Source organism: Polyodon spathula, chromosome 47 (assembly GCF_017654505.1).
Source record: "Polyodon spathula isolate WHYD16114869_AA chromosome 47, ASM1765450v1, whole genome shotgun sequence".
Lineage (NCBI taxonomy): Eukaryota > Metazoa > Chordata > Actinopteri > Acipenseriformes > Polyodontidae > Polyodon > Polyodon spathula.
Window position 1 is genome coordinate 686,730 of NC_054580.1, and position 17,416 is coordinate 704,145.

The 17,416-nt window shown below is 41.0% G+C and overlaps 1 protein-coding gene across 1 annotated transcript; it reads left to right on the forward strand.

The window, feature by feature from the left end:
- The first annotated feature begins 390 nt into the window (after positions 1–390).
- LOC121306344 (homeobox protein siamois-like) lies at positions 391–1,526 on the forward strand. The gene is made up of 2 exons (XM_041238102.1): positions 391–1,025; positions 1,189–1,526. Exons 1-2 carry the CDS (start codon positions 786–788, stop codon positions 1,447–1,449), a joined length of 501 nt encoding a protein of 166 aa, XP_041094036.1. The 5' UTR covers positions 391–785; the 3' UTR covers positions 1,450–1,526.
- The last annotated feature ends 15,890 nt before the right edge of the window (positions 1,527–17,416 follow it).

The window sequence follows — 17,416 nt, forward strand, 5'->3', positions numbered from 1 at the left end:
TAGCTTTCCTAGTCATCCACCCGGCCGCGCTTCAAAGACTGGGGTCACCGGCTCCCCTTTAATGACTAGTCTGTCAATAGCACTACAATGGGAGACAGCCAGCGATCCTGTCACCTCGATCTCTTCAAAGTCCCCGAGGTCTATCGAACAATACCTCAGATCCTCCCCCGACCTGTTCTGATCAAAGAATCCGCTTTTGATTGTCGATCAGAGCCACTGAAAGAAATTAAGAACCATTTAAGACATTAAACGTCTATTTACTGCGTTTGATATTGGAAATAAATATATACCGTATATATATATATATATATATATATATATATATATATATATATATATATATATATATATATATATATATATATATATACGGTGGAAATGAAGCAGCCGGTCGAAGTATAGTTCGGTTTGGAATCAGAGGAGTTCGGTTCCGCAATGACGGGTCTACGGAATGGATCTTGATCGGGAAATGGAGGAGTTTCTGGGCACGGTTCTGTCTCTGGAGGAAGACTACAATTTGGGCGCCAGCTATCCGGCATTTTGGGGAGTCAGCGAGCTTTTGATGCAGCAGCGGGGAGACGTGTTCTGCTTTAACGGTGAGTGTGCGGCTGAAACCCGCAGCTATAGGCATTTGAGGGAGCGTTTGAAACCCAGCATTCAATCTCACGAAGAGAGGGGGCTTATCTGTATACCCGAGTGTTTATCCGTCGACTGGTCTATAATCTATAACGTTGTATTCTTTATAGAACAGCTTCGAGCAGTCCAGAGAGCACGCTGGTAGCGGAATGCAGTTTGGAACACTGGAATGCGAACCCAGAACCCGGCTCGACGCTCTGGAACCCGAGCGCAGGATCCGGAGTCGCTCCGGTTTGCAGGTTCCAGGGAGGTGCAAGAGGAAAAAGACCGTTTTTAGTAAAGAGCAAACAAAGTTCCTGAGGAGCGCTTTCGAGAAAGACCCGTATCCGGACTACAAGAAGCGGCTCCAGCTCTCCGAGACCACGGGGATCGCGGAGTCTCGGGTACAGGTAGGGCGTTTGAATTCATCGCAAAGCTGTGGCTTCTGCTGCCATCCAGTTAAACTACAATTTATACAATAACACAATATGCGTACATTGCAATCCGTCTATTTGCCTCGTAAATAAATCACAATTGAAGCCTTACTTCTCTCCGTCTTTCTCTCTGTTCCAGGTGTGGTTTCAAAACAGGAGAGCGCGACATTTACCCAAAACGAGTCAGAGATGTGCGGCACAGCCCCGGAGCCCTCGCCGAGCGCCGCTGGGTCCGCTCCGGGTCTTCCAAACCGCCGATGCGTCGAGAGGGAGATGGCCGGGTTGGGAGTGCGATGCCCGGGGCGCATCCGTGTATTACGAGGCTTCCCTGAACAGTGAGAGACCGAGAGCACCGGACAGCCTCGCCCAGGGAATCCCTTTCCCTTACTGGAGCCGCTGAGACCAGAGCTGGGGTGAGATATCCACCAACACGCCGCCCTGACTTTAATATTTTTACATTTATAACAAAACATATTGTGTTATTTAATAAATCATCATACGTTTACGTTTTTTTCTTCTAAAATTGTTTTTCTCGTTTATTAAGTCATGCTGTAAATATTGGATAATTCAATTGTAAAATAAACTGAAATTCATAGTTTCTTTTTAAAGGTTTGTCGTTTTTTTTTTTAATTCAATTTTTGACAAGGCTGGGCGTTGCAGTAGATTTTTGCAAATTAAAATATTAGTTAACAACACTAAAGGGTTTACAAAAAAATAATTACAATTAAAGAGTGTTCGTTAAAAGCAAGATACAGTCGGCTATGTTCTCAATACTATATATATAACGAACACTCTTTAATTGTATTGTGTGTGTATATATATATATATATATATATATATATATATATATATATATATATATTCCACGTTTGCTGCACAATGCTGCTATCGTGTGGCCATTTCGTAGAACTGTTTGTTTTATATATATCCGAATGCAGCTGAAATTACTCGAATTAACTTTAACCCCTGTGCAAGAATAGACATTTCAGATACAGCAAAAACAATATTTACAGGACAAGTAGGAGAGTGCTGTGTATAAATAATAAAGTCCTGTGTAATTGCTCTTATTAGAAATCATTCTCATGCATTTATCATGCTTACTACGTGTTCTTATAGTTACTATCAGGTTTAGCTGCTCTTAGTCGAATTCGCTCTTATAATTTACTGTCTTTATTATTTTGCTCTTTCTTGAATTGATCTTATTGTACTTTCATAGCTGCTCTTATCTGTATTATGATATTGTGTAATGTGATATTTCATAATGTGATACTTTGTACTGTGATAACTTGTAACAAGTGTAAGTTAATAATAATAATAATAAATAAATAAATAAAAAATAAATAATAATAATAATAATAATAATAATAATAATAATAATAATAATAATAATAATAAGACATTGCTGAATTTCACTACCTGTACTACCAATGAAAAACAGCAGAGGGCACCAGCAACCGCTTGTCACTGAACTGTGCTCACATATAAAAACAAATGTTAGTTTATTAGAACCAACAGTTCTACTAAATGGCCACACGATGGGATCATTCATTAAGGAATAGCGAGTGCTACGTTCTACACTCGCTTGTCAGCGACGCGTCTGTACTCCATGTGAAATCCTGCTATTGGTTTTAATTTTCTTCACGACTGGGTTTTCATAACAAATCCATTTTGTGTATAAATTAAACACAGCAATGTTGTTTCTTGTTGCATCTAAATCAATAACCAGGCGTTTATGTCTTATTTTGTAATTGGTCAAACAGGGAGTAGAGATCACGTAGATTTTGTTTAAAATGTGTTGGTTAGAGTTAGGGCGAATGAATACATTATATATCAAAACATATCGTTCATGGGTAAAGAAACTAAAGAGATGAAGATCTTATTTCGGTTTCTTGCCCTGCACTGACAACACATAATAAATAAATAGCACATCTCTAATAAAAACAATAAAAAATGATTCATTAAAATCAGAATTTAGCAGATTCAGGTAAGATAGGTAAAAACAGGCAATTAGAATAAAAAAATGAAATCATAAATTTTAAAAATAATCTGGAAGATTATGGAGATCTGGAAATGAAACTGTTTATGATGGGAATTCATTGGACAATGAAATGAGGAGGGATCAGATGTGAAGTAAAAATCCCACAAACACACATATACAATATATGAGAAAACATAGAATACAGAATAAAGACAATCCATGTGTATGAGATTAGAAACAGGTAGAACACATCTAATACAGAATAAAGACAATCCATGTGTATGAGATTAGAAACAGTGATTAATACATATACAATAATATGAGAAAACAGGTAGAACACATCTAATACAGAATAAAGACAATCCATGTGTATGAGATTAGAAACAGTGATTAATACATATACAATAATATGAGAAAACAGGTAGAACACATCTAATACAGAATAAAGACAATCCATGTGTATGAGATTAGAAACAGTGATTAATACATATACAATAATATGAGAAAACAGGTAGAACACATCTAATACAGAATAAAGACAATCCATGTGTATGAGATTAGAAACAGTGATTAATACATATACAATAATATGAGAAAACAGGTAGAACACATCTAATACAGAATAAAGACAATCCATGTGTATGAGATTAGAAACAGTGATTAATACATATACAATAATATGAGAAAACAGGTAGAACACATCCAATACAGAATAAAGACTCCATGTGTATGAGATTAGAAACAGTGATTAATACATATACAATAATATGAGAAACAGGTAGAACACATCTAATACAGAATAAAGACAATCCATGTGTATGAGATTAGAAACAGTGATTAATACATATACAACTGAAAAGATTAAGTATAAAAAAGACCAAACCTAATTGTGTTATAAATAAATTCAACGGCAAAAACTGTGTTAAAGTAACATTAAGGTTTGGTTGTAAAAGTTCAAAAGGTTTGGAAATTGCAATATAGCTGCGCAACCTTAACTCTGCACCCTTGTGTGTTTTTTTAAATATACATAGTGATTGCAATGCATGTATATTGATCGTGCTTTGATCTCTATAAATAAATAAGAAACAGAAACTGTGTGAACTTACCTCTCAGGACTAAATCACTGCAATGAAGATACAGCTGAAAATTCACTGCCAGAGACATTATGACATCACTTTCCTTGATGACGGCACCTTCATGTCAGTGCTGAACATGAACAGCACTTGTCTGTTGCCATGGTGCTGAGCTTCTAAACAGATAACTGCATTTAAAATGACTGTACTGGGCAAGGGGAGGGGCCAGTCTTCTTCAATACAGTGAATAATTACTCATTTGAAATATCTGCAATGCAAGCTTGTCCTGTTGCTTTTGCTGCTCTTTCTCTGCTCTGCATACCAGTGATGCCCTTCTACCCAGCGTGCAGATCTACTGTGCTGCTTCACTGCTTTCATTCAGTGTGTGAACAAACAATAAAAACAGTGACTTTATACAAAAAAAAACATTAACTTAAGAAATCAGCCCTTCTTTAGTTTCCTTTCGTCCTTGTCAGTTAATTGAAATGATTTCTTAGGTTACATTTTCTGAACCCTTTTAAAGGATACTGTAATTGGTCTGTTTAATACAAACCTCTCACTCTCTGACATATATGATCTGATTTCATTATTCATTCAATACATTTAGTTTATTAACCTGCTCTGTCACTCCAATTCCAGTTATTCAGTGCAGAGTAGTTACCTTAGCAAAGAATGACTTGAACTATCAAATTCAATATGAATTACTGGAGCAGGAAGACAGATGGGAAGGGGTAAGCTTTTGAAGAGCAACCAAATGGCAATTTAAAAGGAGACCCAGTGCTTTCTCAGATACCATTTTTGAGGATAAAAATCTATCTGCTTCCTTCCTTTAATCTTTATTGTTCCTGAGTGGACAACTTTGATGTTACAATCACTTCAGGTAATAAAACGAACCACGTGGTCAATGATATTATTGGTTGATAGGAGGACTGTAAAACCTGCATCAGTGTGTAATTGTTTATTCTCATAGGTTAAGGAATAAGGGCTGATGTCTAAGAGAAGCTATATTAAATCCCAGCATTGTATTGTCTTGTTGATTCTGTTATGAGCTGTGCTTAGGGAAAATGGAATACTCAACTGTTCAACTGTATTGAATAAAATATCTTTGTTGAAATCTACAACAGAGTTCAGAATCACAATAATTTGCACATTGCAAAGCAGCACAAATACAAGCATGGACAATGCACACTGCAAAGCAGCACAAATACAAGCATGGACAATGCACACTGCAAAGCAGCACAAATACAAGCATGGACAATGCACACTGCAAAGCAGCACAAATACAAGCATGGACAATGCACATTGCAAAGCTACACGTGGTGCAATATTCAGTCATTCTTGTCATAATACAGGCATGAGACTGTGACAGGGATGGCTAGTGGTGACGTCAGGCCAGAAGCAGGAACTGAAAAAACTCAGGTAAGTTAGGTGCAAACATGCACTATGGTGCTATTTTTATTTACATGCAAAAACAAAAGAGGTTTAACACAAAACAACTGAGCAAAATAAAACAATTAAACAAAAATAATCATGAACACAAAATACAAATAAAGGTCATGCTGAGCAAATCGCTGTCACTGATCCTATATTTACTTCAGCTTCGTTTTCTCTAACACTCCACTAGCATCCACCCACGTTCCTCCTCCAAATATCCACATTGAACAGGGAAAATAGGAGGCTTTTTATATTGGTGACCATCTCTTGATTTTCAACAAATTAACCAATTAAATAGAGTATCTTCCCCATCCACGCTGCCAAACAAAACAAAAACACACGGCTTCTCACCGTCATTTAAATACCCAATAACAATAAACAAATAAAAAATAATACAAATGCACAGGGGCGGGGGGTACCCCATTCGAAAATATACAAATACATCTGTTTCAAATACAATACACTCATCCGTGCTAAACAAACAAACAATACATTACAACTCATCCGTTCTAAACAACCACAACACATTTACTTCCCTGCAGGGCTTTGCCCCGCCCGCTCTTCATGTACAGGGCTCCTTGCCCTGTTACAGGGACACTATCATTTTCCCTTCAGTTTAGAATTGTGATGAATTGATCAGACTAATCCTCCAGGCTGCTGCCCAGTAAGGATGGTGCAGTCTTGTCTCTGGGATGCTAAATAGCGGGGTCGGGATACTCGTTCCCATCAATTTATTTATTTTCAAGTTAATAACGTTTAAAATGTTAAATCCTGAAACTCATTTCCCACACTGAGTTATTGATTTCTCCTGACTCGTCCATCAGATGAGATGAAGAATAGTTTCCTTTCTGCCTATTCCCGCTCCCAGGCACTGACTGCATTGACAGCCCGGGTTAAACTGACAGCAGAGAAGCCTCTTGTGACGTGTCCGCGTCACCGCCCACTTTCTAACACAATCACAGTGCAAGAGAGTGGAAGTGCAATTTAACCATTTAAAATGCATGCTCTTAAGAGTGATACACAAAACAATAATTACACAGGGACTCATAATGCAAAGCCAACAGTTTTTCCTCATGAGTGAAAAGTCGCATTGAACATAGTCTTTAGGGTTTGTCTCCTTTGTGAATATGCTGGTGTTTTTTCAGGTTTCCTGAGTGATTGAAACTCTTCCCACAGTCAGAGCAACAATGCAGTTTCTCTCCTGTGTGAGTTCGCTGGTGTTTTTTCAGGGTTCCTGACTGACTGAAACTCTTCCCACAGTCAGAGCAATGATATGGTTTCTCTCCTGTGTGAGTTCGCTGGTGTGTTTTCAGTTTTCCTGACTGACTGAAACTCTTCCCACAGTCAGAGCAGCGATACGGTTTCTCTCCTGTGTGAGTTCGCTGGTGTTCTTTCAGGTTTCCTGAGTGATTGAAACTCTTCCCACAGTCAGCGCAATGATACGGTTTCTCTCCTGTGTGAGTTCGCTGGTGTTTTTTCAGGGTTTCTGAGTGACTGAAACTCTTCCCACAGTCAGAGCAATGATATGGTTTCTCTCCTGTGTGAGTTCGCTGGTGTTTTTTCAGGTTTCCTGACTGACTGAAACTCTTCCCACAGTCAGAGCAGCGATACGGTTTCTCTCCTGTGTGAGTTCGCTGGTGTTCTTTCAGGTTTCCTGAGTGACTGAAACTCTTCCCACAGTCAGAGCAGCGATATGGTTTCTCTCCTGTGTGAGTTCGCTGGTGTATTTTCAGGTTTCCTGAGTGACTGAAACTCTTCCCACAGTCAGAGCAGTTGATATGGTTTCTCTCCTGTGTGAGTTCGCTGGTGTTTTTTCAGGTTTCGGAAGTGACTGAAACTCTTCCCACAGTCAGAGCAGTGATATGGTTTCTCTCCTGTGTGAGTTCGCTGGTGTTGTTTTCAGGTTTCCTGAGTGACTGAAACTCTTCCCACAGTCAGAGCAGTGATACGGTTTCTCTCCTGTGTGAGTTCGCTGGTGTGTTTTCAGTTTTCCTGAGTGACTGAAACTCTTCCCACAGTCAGAGCAGCGATACGGTTTCTCTCCTGTGTGAGTTCGCTGGTGTGCTTTCAGGTTTCCTGAGTGACTGAAACTCTTCCCACAGTCAGAGCAGCGATACGGTTTCTCTCCTGTGTGAGTTCGCTGGTGTGTTTTCAGGTTTCCTGAGTGACTGAAACTCTTCCCACAGTCAGAGCAGCAATACGGTTTCTCTCCCCACAGTCAGGTGAGTTCGCTGGTGTTTTTTCAGGTTTCCTGAGTGACTGAAACATTTCCCACAGTCAGAGCAGCAATACGCTTCCTCTCCTGTGTGAATTCTCTGTTTTTTTTTTAAAATGCCCTAACTGGGTAAAACCTTTTCCACAGTCAGGATATTCTCCATCACCTGCACTCACTTTAGCTGCTGGACTGGAACCTGGAAAACATGAACAGGAAAGAAAGTAAGATGGACTGCTTGTAGGGTTAAGGTTGATTCATACTTCAGACTCCAACCTAATTTGTGGTCGGAGTCAAAGGTCTTTGACTCTGTGTGACAGGTTGGAATTACGTCTCACATACACTCTTGCGACGTGCATCTTTTTCAGAAAGTCATACAGCTATTTCTCACGCGTCTGCATCCTGACATTGCAGGGGGTCTTCATTTACGACAGATGTATGAATCAACCCCTAGGGCATGTGGCTCAGAGGAGGAGTGGATTAAAGCATGTGAATGGCAGCTGTGGGGGCTTGCACTGGGTTACACCAGTTTAAAAAAAGAGAAGTTAAACTTAGTTAAACTAGAGCAGCCATTTCTAAAAGAACTTTGCAATAGACTTAAAAGTTATGTGTAAAGTTGTCAGGATGAGAACAATGAAAAAAAATTACAAGTACGTTATTTACACAGCTGTAGCAACATATGGAGACGTTGTCACTGGACATTGTCACTGTATATTCACCTCTCAATGCCCAGAATGCTTTTGCTCACATAACTAGCAATGTGATCTTTGGGAGCTCTAAATAAGCAAAGCCCTGTCTGGACATAAAACTGTAGCCTGTGCTCTGCAGAGCTCTGTTACAGCAGCAGTACAGGAACAATGTTAAAGCACATGAAAATAAAGTGTCCTGTACATACGATGTGTGCTTCTGCTACTGGTGCTGGATCTAGTGTGGAGGAGGCAGGGCCAGACAAACAACAATGCAAGTGAATTCCTAGGTGATAAAACTGGGTGTTACGTGTTGTTAGTTTGCACTCTCTACAGCGACGGAGGCATCGGTTTAGTTTGCAACTGCTATTCTGGGAGTGAGATTCGAGAGATGTTGGTGGTGCGAGCGAACAACCTCAAGGACCCTGGTGCCTATTAAAGGCATAGAGGGATCTATGACATTAAGTCGGTAGAACCTGGTAAATGTAAGCGGGGTAGTCTAGCTAGCCGCAGTACATATATCAGTCAACGGTCGCTAGAATATGAGCGCCCGGGGATACTGAGTCGATGGGAACGTGGCAAGCAGATACGGCTGTTAGGTCCACTTTCACTGTAGAGAGGGATTTACCCTCCTCTAGCAGATCTTGTAGAAACTGTAAAATAACTGCTATCGGGCAATACATGGGATCATGGCCTCTGACCTTGCAACAGTTTGGAAAATAAGTCCACTACAGGAATAAAAATGCTCTTGTGGAAGAAGCCCTAGCGTTCTGCAGAATACTCACTACTGTGCCTGAGAGCCCTAGGATGGACAGACTGTCACATTCAGGGGCCAGACCCACAGTTGGAGTCTGCCCGGTTCTGGGTGTCAGAGTGTGGCTTTTGCCTGACTGAGGAGATGCATGCGCTGTGGGATCTCCCAGGGCTGGCCTTGAAGCAGCTGGCAGAGGTTCAAAAACCAGGTTCTCACGGGCCATCTAAAGGCCACGAGGAGGACTGTCGCCTGGTCTCTCCTGACCTTCGAGGAAGGCAGGGAGCACCGGTAGGTGGGAAAACGTTTAAAGGCGCTTTGGATACGCTGGATGCTGAGGCCAGGATTTGACCTCCTCCAGGCAGTCCGGGAACACCGGAAAAGACTGGGGGTCGAAGTCTGCGCTGGTCTGAAAATAGGCCTGCGCTGCTCGGAACTTGCCTTCCAGGGTACCTGGAGGAAGTTGGCGACCCTTTTCATCAGAGGGTGTTGAAGCACTGAGGTACAGAGGTACTATAGAGCACCAGCGAGGACACCGATGCGTGGAGCTCACCAGCTTTGAAGAGCCAAGGCGTTAAGCTCTCGAGGTACCGAGGCTATAGAGCGCAGGGGCACCGGGGCCACTGAGGGCACAATGCGCAGAGCTTAAAGCCTTGAGGGTGTTGAGGATGCCAATGCGTGGTGCTCACCAGCCTCGACACCGAGGGCACAATGCGCAGAGCTTAAAGTCTCGAGGGTGCCAAGGACGCTGGGGCACCGAGGCTCTGGGGCAGCATGGCACTGAAGGCACCACTGCACAGGCTCTAAAAGCCTCGAGGCGTCGAAGTGCAGAGGCATGTAGCTCTCGAGGCACCGAGGATGCCAAAACACCAAGGGAACGGAGCACCGAGGCACAAAGCTACCGATGACGGGAACCGCTTCAACACCGAGGGCGCAGAGGCACCAAGGCTTTTGTGTGCGGATGGCACTGAGGCACCAAGGACCCGAGGCCTAGACACTGGGGTGCCAAAGCACCGAGCACCAAGTACAGAGGGCAAAGCACCAAGGTACTGGGCTGTGTGTCTTTGTATGGCTGCTTGCAGTCACACAACCAGGAACAGCGGGCAGCTTGCAGTCACAGAGTTGTAGTGCAGTCACACAACCAGGGGCAGCGCGCAGCTTGCAATGGTGTGGAGTCTTCATAGAGTTGTAGTGCAGTCACACGACCAGTACAGCGTGAAGCTTGCAGAGGGGTAGTACAGTCACAGACCTGGAGAAGGGAGAAAGACAGAAAAGGAACAAACTACTTTTTTTCATTATTATTTATGTGCGAGTGGTGATGCTCAGGGTCTGCTCAACAATACGCTCAAGGCCTAATGGAGGAAGCGCACGCTTGTCATTTATTTATTTTATTTTTCAAACTGCAAGGCAGCAGTAAAGAGACACTCGACAGCAAGCTGGTGTTTTACTGTAAACAGTAAGAAAGCAATAGTACTCTACAACCCGTAGGGTCGCTAGGTCGCGCACTCCAAGTGGGCGTAACGAGGCTGCCCAAGGGCCTCGAGTCAACAGTGGATTACAGTACAGCTGTGCCTCGCTGGAATCACGGTCTCCTTCTAATACTGTTTACACAGCTGCAAGCAGAGGAAACATGAATAACGCAGCAAACTGCAGTATTGGAACAGACTACAATCGCTGAGCGATGTAGGTATATATATATATATATATATATATATATATATATATATATATATATATATGCAATTAATTGCAAGGGAACTCCAGAAAAACTTGTTGAAGGATCTCTGAAAGAGTCAATCACAACTGGGGAAAAAAGGTTAGGCATATCCCAAAGTCATCAATGGCAGTCATCTTCAAATTTAAAGGAGACTATTGCTATTAATAAATTGCTATTATATACAAGTCTTTCTTCGAATTACTGCAATACTGTACTTGAAAAAGTCAGCGTGAACATAACTAGTTATTGTCTCTTGCATACAGTAAGATTAGGATAGGTTAGAGATTTGGATTCTAGCACTGACTGAATAATTAGACTGCATAACATTTCTGTAATAATGCAATCAATGCTCTCCCCTAATCAAAACAGACCCTTATCGTACCCCGATGCTATCATGTTTTCATATTGCTTCACTGTTTTTATACATTTATTTATATAGAGGACTTCATTTAGTCATTTGATTTCATTTGTTTTGTTTTTCTGTCAAATGTCTTAATGGGATTTTAAAATCAGCTAAGCCTTCATTTTTCATTTATAAGAACAACCTACAAACAAAATCACAAGATGCTAATAAGCAACTCATTTTTATTAAAGTGATAAATGAAAAATAAAGTATTTTATGCTGGACACACAATATTACAATGGTTATACCGTTTACATTAATAAAGACGAGTTGCTTCTGCTTTGCAATGAAAAAGACTAACTACTTAAAAGCCCATTTAGTTGTTTCACAGAAAATCAGCCTGTTTCTCAGTGTGATTGAGATACACGAATGGCTGAACAGGATCAACTGCAATTAAGAACAGTAGAAAATTCAAATCTGCATATGCGGTTATTTATAGAAAAGCTAGTTATTTAAAAAATAAGTTATAGCACTCTCTCAATGTTTTTTATTTTAATGTTTAAACTACATAATTTTCAAAAGTTTAAACGTTTAATTTAATGGAATCTAGCACCACTAATTACATTACACATGTATGATAATATCCATCTCTTTTGACAATGAACGTTTCTAATGTTATATACAGTACTTTAGCTCTTCTCCCCCTTGGTATAATCGGGTAGGAGTGCCAGTGTGAAAGGGGCTTATATCTGTATCTTATGCTCACCAGTAGTGAATCCTATCTTGAACTGGCTGAAGTGGTACAGGAAAAACAAATAGCTAGTAATGTAACCTACATGTGCCTTCCCTCCCTCTCAACCACACTGTAGATATCATGCAATCTAGAATGACAATGTCACAGCTACTGGGAGTCACTCACCTGCTAGACTGCATTCTGACTGTGCGCGCCTGTCTTCCTTTCTACCTCCTTGTGTGCTGTTAGAAGAGACTTCCTCTCCAGCGCCTTGCTCTCTCACACAGATTCTCTCCAGCACCACACTACACTCCCGCAAGCGTACAGGCTCCAGCTCAGGGGTGTTTGGTTTGAAGTCCTCGGATTCTTCCTTCCCTGGTTCTATGTGGTCAAACTCTACTTCAGGGGTCTCCCGTTTAATACGGACAATTTCCAGAACCTCTTCTTGTTTTATAGGAAGGGGTTCTTCTGTCTGAGTGATTTCAAATTCATTGTGCTCAGCTTTAATCTCACAGACCTCTGACTGACTGCTGTCACATTGCATCTCACAGAGCTCCTGTTTAATGGGGAGGGAAGCCAGCCCAAAGAACTCCACTCTAAAGGGGAGAAGTTCAGGTTCAGGGAACTCCTCTTTAATCTGGACAGATTCCATCTCCACACTGTCCATTGCAGCACACGGGATTCTGGTTAGAAGCTGCTGAAAAAGAAAACATTTATTTATTTATTTATACATACATACTACTATTAAGGCTATTCAAGGAACTATCAAAATCTGGCCTTAATAGCAGGGCTGGGTTTACTATTGAAGGTACATAGAATTTCTTGTAATACGTTTATAATACCAGATGATTTTATCTGTCTAATCTGAAGAATGATGGATGAAAGTTGGTTGAAAAGTTACAATAGTTCTTTTTTCATTAAATAAGTATGTTTAAATAATTATTAATTAAATAAGTAAAAGAATACTTTCTCCTAAAACCGCCGATCAGCAAGGAGTCATTTTGTCATCGGACAGATGTGAAATACTAGTTTTGAAGCAATACTATAAAACAAATTTCGAGTATACCTAGGTCCCTCGTAAGAAACTCTGTGTGCACACGTAAAACTATTACTCGACCCCCCGACCCCTGCATACCCCCACACACACACAAGACAAACACATTTCTAGCGAACTTGCAAAATTTCACACAGCAATATGCAAATCTTACCATAAAAAACAGGCTTCCATTAAAATGAATACTAGCGAACAAACAGCCCTACGTAATGACGTACAAGCTGAAGAAATGGCTTTCACACAAATTTTCTTGATCAGAACAGTCCTTAAAAAAGTTCATGCATTTCCATCTATTAACTGTATTGACTTGCTAGACTAGCGTATACTTTACTGAACTAATATGACCTCGCTGAGCATTCTCATTTATAACGTGTTGCTGTACTGAATTGCAAAAAGCATGTCTGTTGTGCAGCATGACTGTGCCGAGCCCTGCAACTGAACAGAAGTTTAAGATGAGTTTCCGCAATTATATCTGTGCCAACTGTTTTCCAGCAACCTACAGAATTAACAGGAAATTTACAGATTCTACTTACTGACGCTTCCTACAACAAACGCTTTTTTTTTTAATCCCCGTACAAAGTTATGATCCTCTTACACCAAATACGTCACATGCATTGTTTTAACTGAGTCTATTTAACGAAAGATGCTAAACGTTTATAAACGAACGCAGACATGCTGTATATAATTAATATTAGTACTGTATTTTGTAAAACTCTAGAAAATGTATTTTTTTCTTAATCACGTGTACCGGCAAGTACGCTTTCTTAAAAGGAAAAAATAAGCTTGGTCAAATCACGTCAGTGTCCTGCTCGCTGGTGGTGCACAGTAGAGGCCACAAATTCCAAGCCCATCATGAATGATATCTTTCTAATTCCTGGGGCTGAAGGTATAAGAACACTCTGTGGTTGCAAAATACCGACAGTATGTAGCCTGCTGGGGTCATGTGACTGCAGCCTCTCACTGGACTGTTTATAACCTCTCGCAAGAGCTCCGCAGTTTCACTCTACAGCAGACAACCGGTATTACTGTAAAGCAATAGGATTTGCAAGACATGAGACTTACAGCAGTTTATATTAAAGAAAGAAAGAAATATTCTCAGAACCCGTTTCATACACACATGATTAAAACACTGTCATTATTAACCCTGTGTGTAACACTCTCCACCCTCTCCTATATTGAATGGTTTGGTTGAGAATCAGCTCGTCTCACTGCCCTATTGTAGCCGCTTGAACACTCAATGTGTTTGATTAGCAGGACACCTAAAAGCCTGGAATAACAAAATACATGCGTTTGTAGCTATTTAAATTACCGGAAGTGCAATAGGCGACCATATAGAAAAAATAGGAGCCTGCAGGCTCCACATATAAAGAGCTTACTCGCAGCACTGCTAACAGTGAAACCGGTAGAATTATTCTGTTAAGTGAGCCCGAGTCGGAATTAAAACTGCTAATAGACAAACTTTACATGCCACGAAGATCTAGCGAAATCTGTGTCATGTTTACTGGAACTATTAATACATTAAAGACTTATATTAATAAAGACAACAATAAACAAAGCATCACAAACAATCAGTTCCAATCAGACAATACAAGGCGAGTATGAAGCTGATTTAGAAGATGAATAAAAAGAAAGAGAAGCTTACTTCAGGTATTGTCAGTGGGATGTGCAGCACGGCTCTAGTCACTCGCTCTGATCGTCTCAGTTATTCTCTCCAGGGTAAACAGGCAGCTCAAACTAACAGCGACAGGTAATCTGTGTGACTGGACTAGTCTCGCAGTCCCAGGGACAGGAACACGCCCCCAGCACGTCGGCCGCTCCCCGGGTGTTAGCCGCTCAGCTGCCGCGTGGTGTAGCCTCTCTCTGGTGTTCTTCCAGAGGGAGTCGTTAGCGCGCTCCTCTGTGTTAGCTGGCTGCGGTGAATGTGTCCTCTCTTCTCTTCCAGAGGGAGTCGTTAGCGCTTTTCTCTGCTGGGAGAGCTGCAGTGAATGTGTTACACTGTGTTACACTGCAATGTCAGCAGCTTGTAACTTATCAGTGCACAGCTAGTAAAAAGAGGAGGAAAGGATAGGATGTTCCAGCACAGAAATAGGTTGGGCCAGATGTCCGGGGGCATAGGGGAGTTAAATAAGAAAGTGCAATAAGCATCACAAACCACTCCTTACACAATCATAAACTGGTAAATTGGTATTAAACTGGTTCCTGAAGTGAACATAACAAGAGCAAAGGAGGGGGAAGGATAATTACTATTAGTACTGTATTTTGTAACAAACTCTTGAAAATGTATTTTTTCTTAATAACGTGTACAGGTAAGTACTTTCTCTTAAAAGGAAAAAAAATAACCTTGGTCAAATCACGTGACAGTGTGTAGCCTGAAAATGTGTTACAATATGTTAGCTTAGTGCAAGGAGAACATAGGGTTTTTTTTGTTTGTTTTGTTTTTGTAATTATTATATATTATATATGTAATTCATATAATGAATATATTATTTGCTTTAGTTCACTTGCACAGATACAGTTTAAGTTACTGTGATAGAAGCCGTTCAAGGGGAGGGGACAATTTCACCCCCAGGTGATCAAGGAAGTGCAACACTGTCTGAAAGCAAGGCTTGTAAACTGGTATTTATTTTATCCTCGTGTAGCACCAGATGTCCTGTAGCAAAATAAAAACGTGTTTCTTTCACGCAGCAATATTAAAAACACGGTGTGACTCTGCACAGCACGGGTTTGGAATGAGATGATGAGATGTGTAATGCTGTCGTAATGTTCCTGGTCACACACGAGTGCCGATCTGTACGGGGGGGCGGGGGGGGAGAAACGTGTGTCATGTAAGAAAATAAGGCGTGACGTCACAACAATTTCTTCTAAAAACAGATGGCGAGTATTGAAACGGCAGCGATAAGAAATGTTCTTAATGTTAAACGACAAATATAGTATATATTAGTTTAATTTGTCATGCCTTTCCACAGAAAAAGCACAGTACTGTACTCCCTTAACTGAGTCCTCGCAGTGTAACCAGGGATGACGTGTGAAACCGGTTGGCTTGAAAACACTTTGCTAAAAATCGGTATAATGCTTGTAAATGGTGCAGTAGTCGATATAGCCGACCCTGTATTAAAATAAATACATCTACTCTGTCTCCTGCTTTACACAGTTCTTTATTAAACAGTTTATCACCACTACATATGCAGAGGTTTCATATGTGTTGTAGCTAGCTAGATAATACAAGTTGGAAACAAGTTGTGTATCGGGGTGAAATTACACTAGTCTCTGTGATTACCTTTGCAAAACGATAAGCTATATTTCATCAAAACGGTTCTCTATCTCAGTTTTGTTTTCAATTTGCGTTTTTTCACCCCACTTCATTAATGGCAGGTGTCAAGCAATGAGGCGTGTCAGGTTCTCAGGCTTGGGCTCGGATTAGTTCAATCTGTAAAATAAGGAGGGATGGAGAATCTGGCACTTTCCAGTCCCAATGGTTCCCTTTAAAACCATATGCAATTTAACCTTCCTGTGCCCTCCCATTTGTGAGATAATGGGGTGTTGATGTTGTAAACTTGCTTTCTAATCACCCTGTATAATTAGGGCTGCATTTCTGTGTTTCCCTGACTTTTCTACTCTCCTGTAAAAAACAATTGATAGCTGTGAAGACTTTCCTGTATCTCAGTCACAACTGAGAAAATTGTTAATAGTAAAATTGATTTAATTGAAATAAATGGTCTTTTAAATCGGGTCTTACTTTTTCATTTCAAAGCAGAAGCGACTCATGTTTATTATTATAAATACCGTAAGAAGAACGGTTGTAATGAAGTGTGTCCAGCATCCTACTTTATTACTTGGCTTGATTCTTGCCAAAGCTGCCCAATTCCAGTCTTGCTGAAGCAGGCCAATATCATCACCGATCCTCCACCACATTTCACAGTGGGTGCGAAACACTGTGGCTTGTAGGCCTCTCCAGGTCTCCGTCTAACCATTAGATGACCAGGTGTTGGGCAAAGCTAAAAATTGGACTCATCTGGGGGTGCTTCAGCAAGGCTGGAATTTGTCTTTGTGAAGGGTGCATGAATTAAGCCAAGTACAAGGTTGTCCTGGAAGAAAACTTGCTTCCTTCTGCTCTGACAATGTTCCCCAACTCTGAGGATTGGTTTTTCCAGCAGGACAATGCTCCATGCCACACAGCCAGGTCAATCAAGGTGTGGATGGAGGACCACCAGATCAAGACCCTGTCATGGCCAGCCCATTCTCCAGACCTGAACCCCATTGACAACCTCTGGAATGTGATCAAGAGGAAGATGGATGGTCACAAGCCATCAAACAAAGCCGAGCTGCTTGAATTTTTGCGCCAGGAGTGGCATAAAGTAACCCAACATCAATGTGAAAGACTGGTGG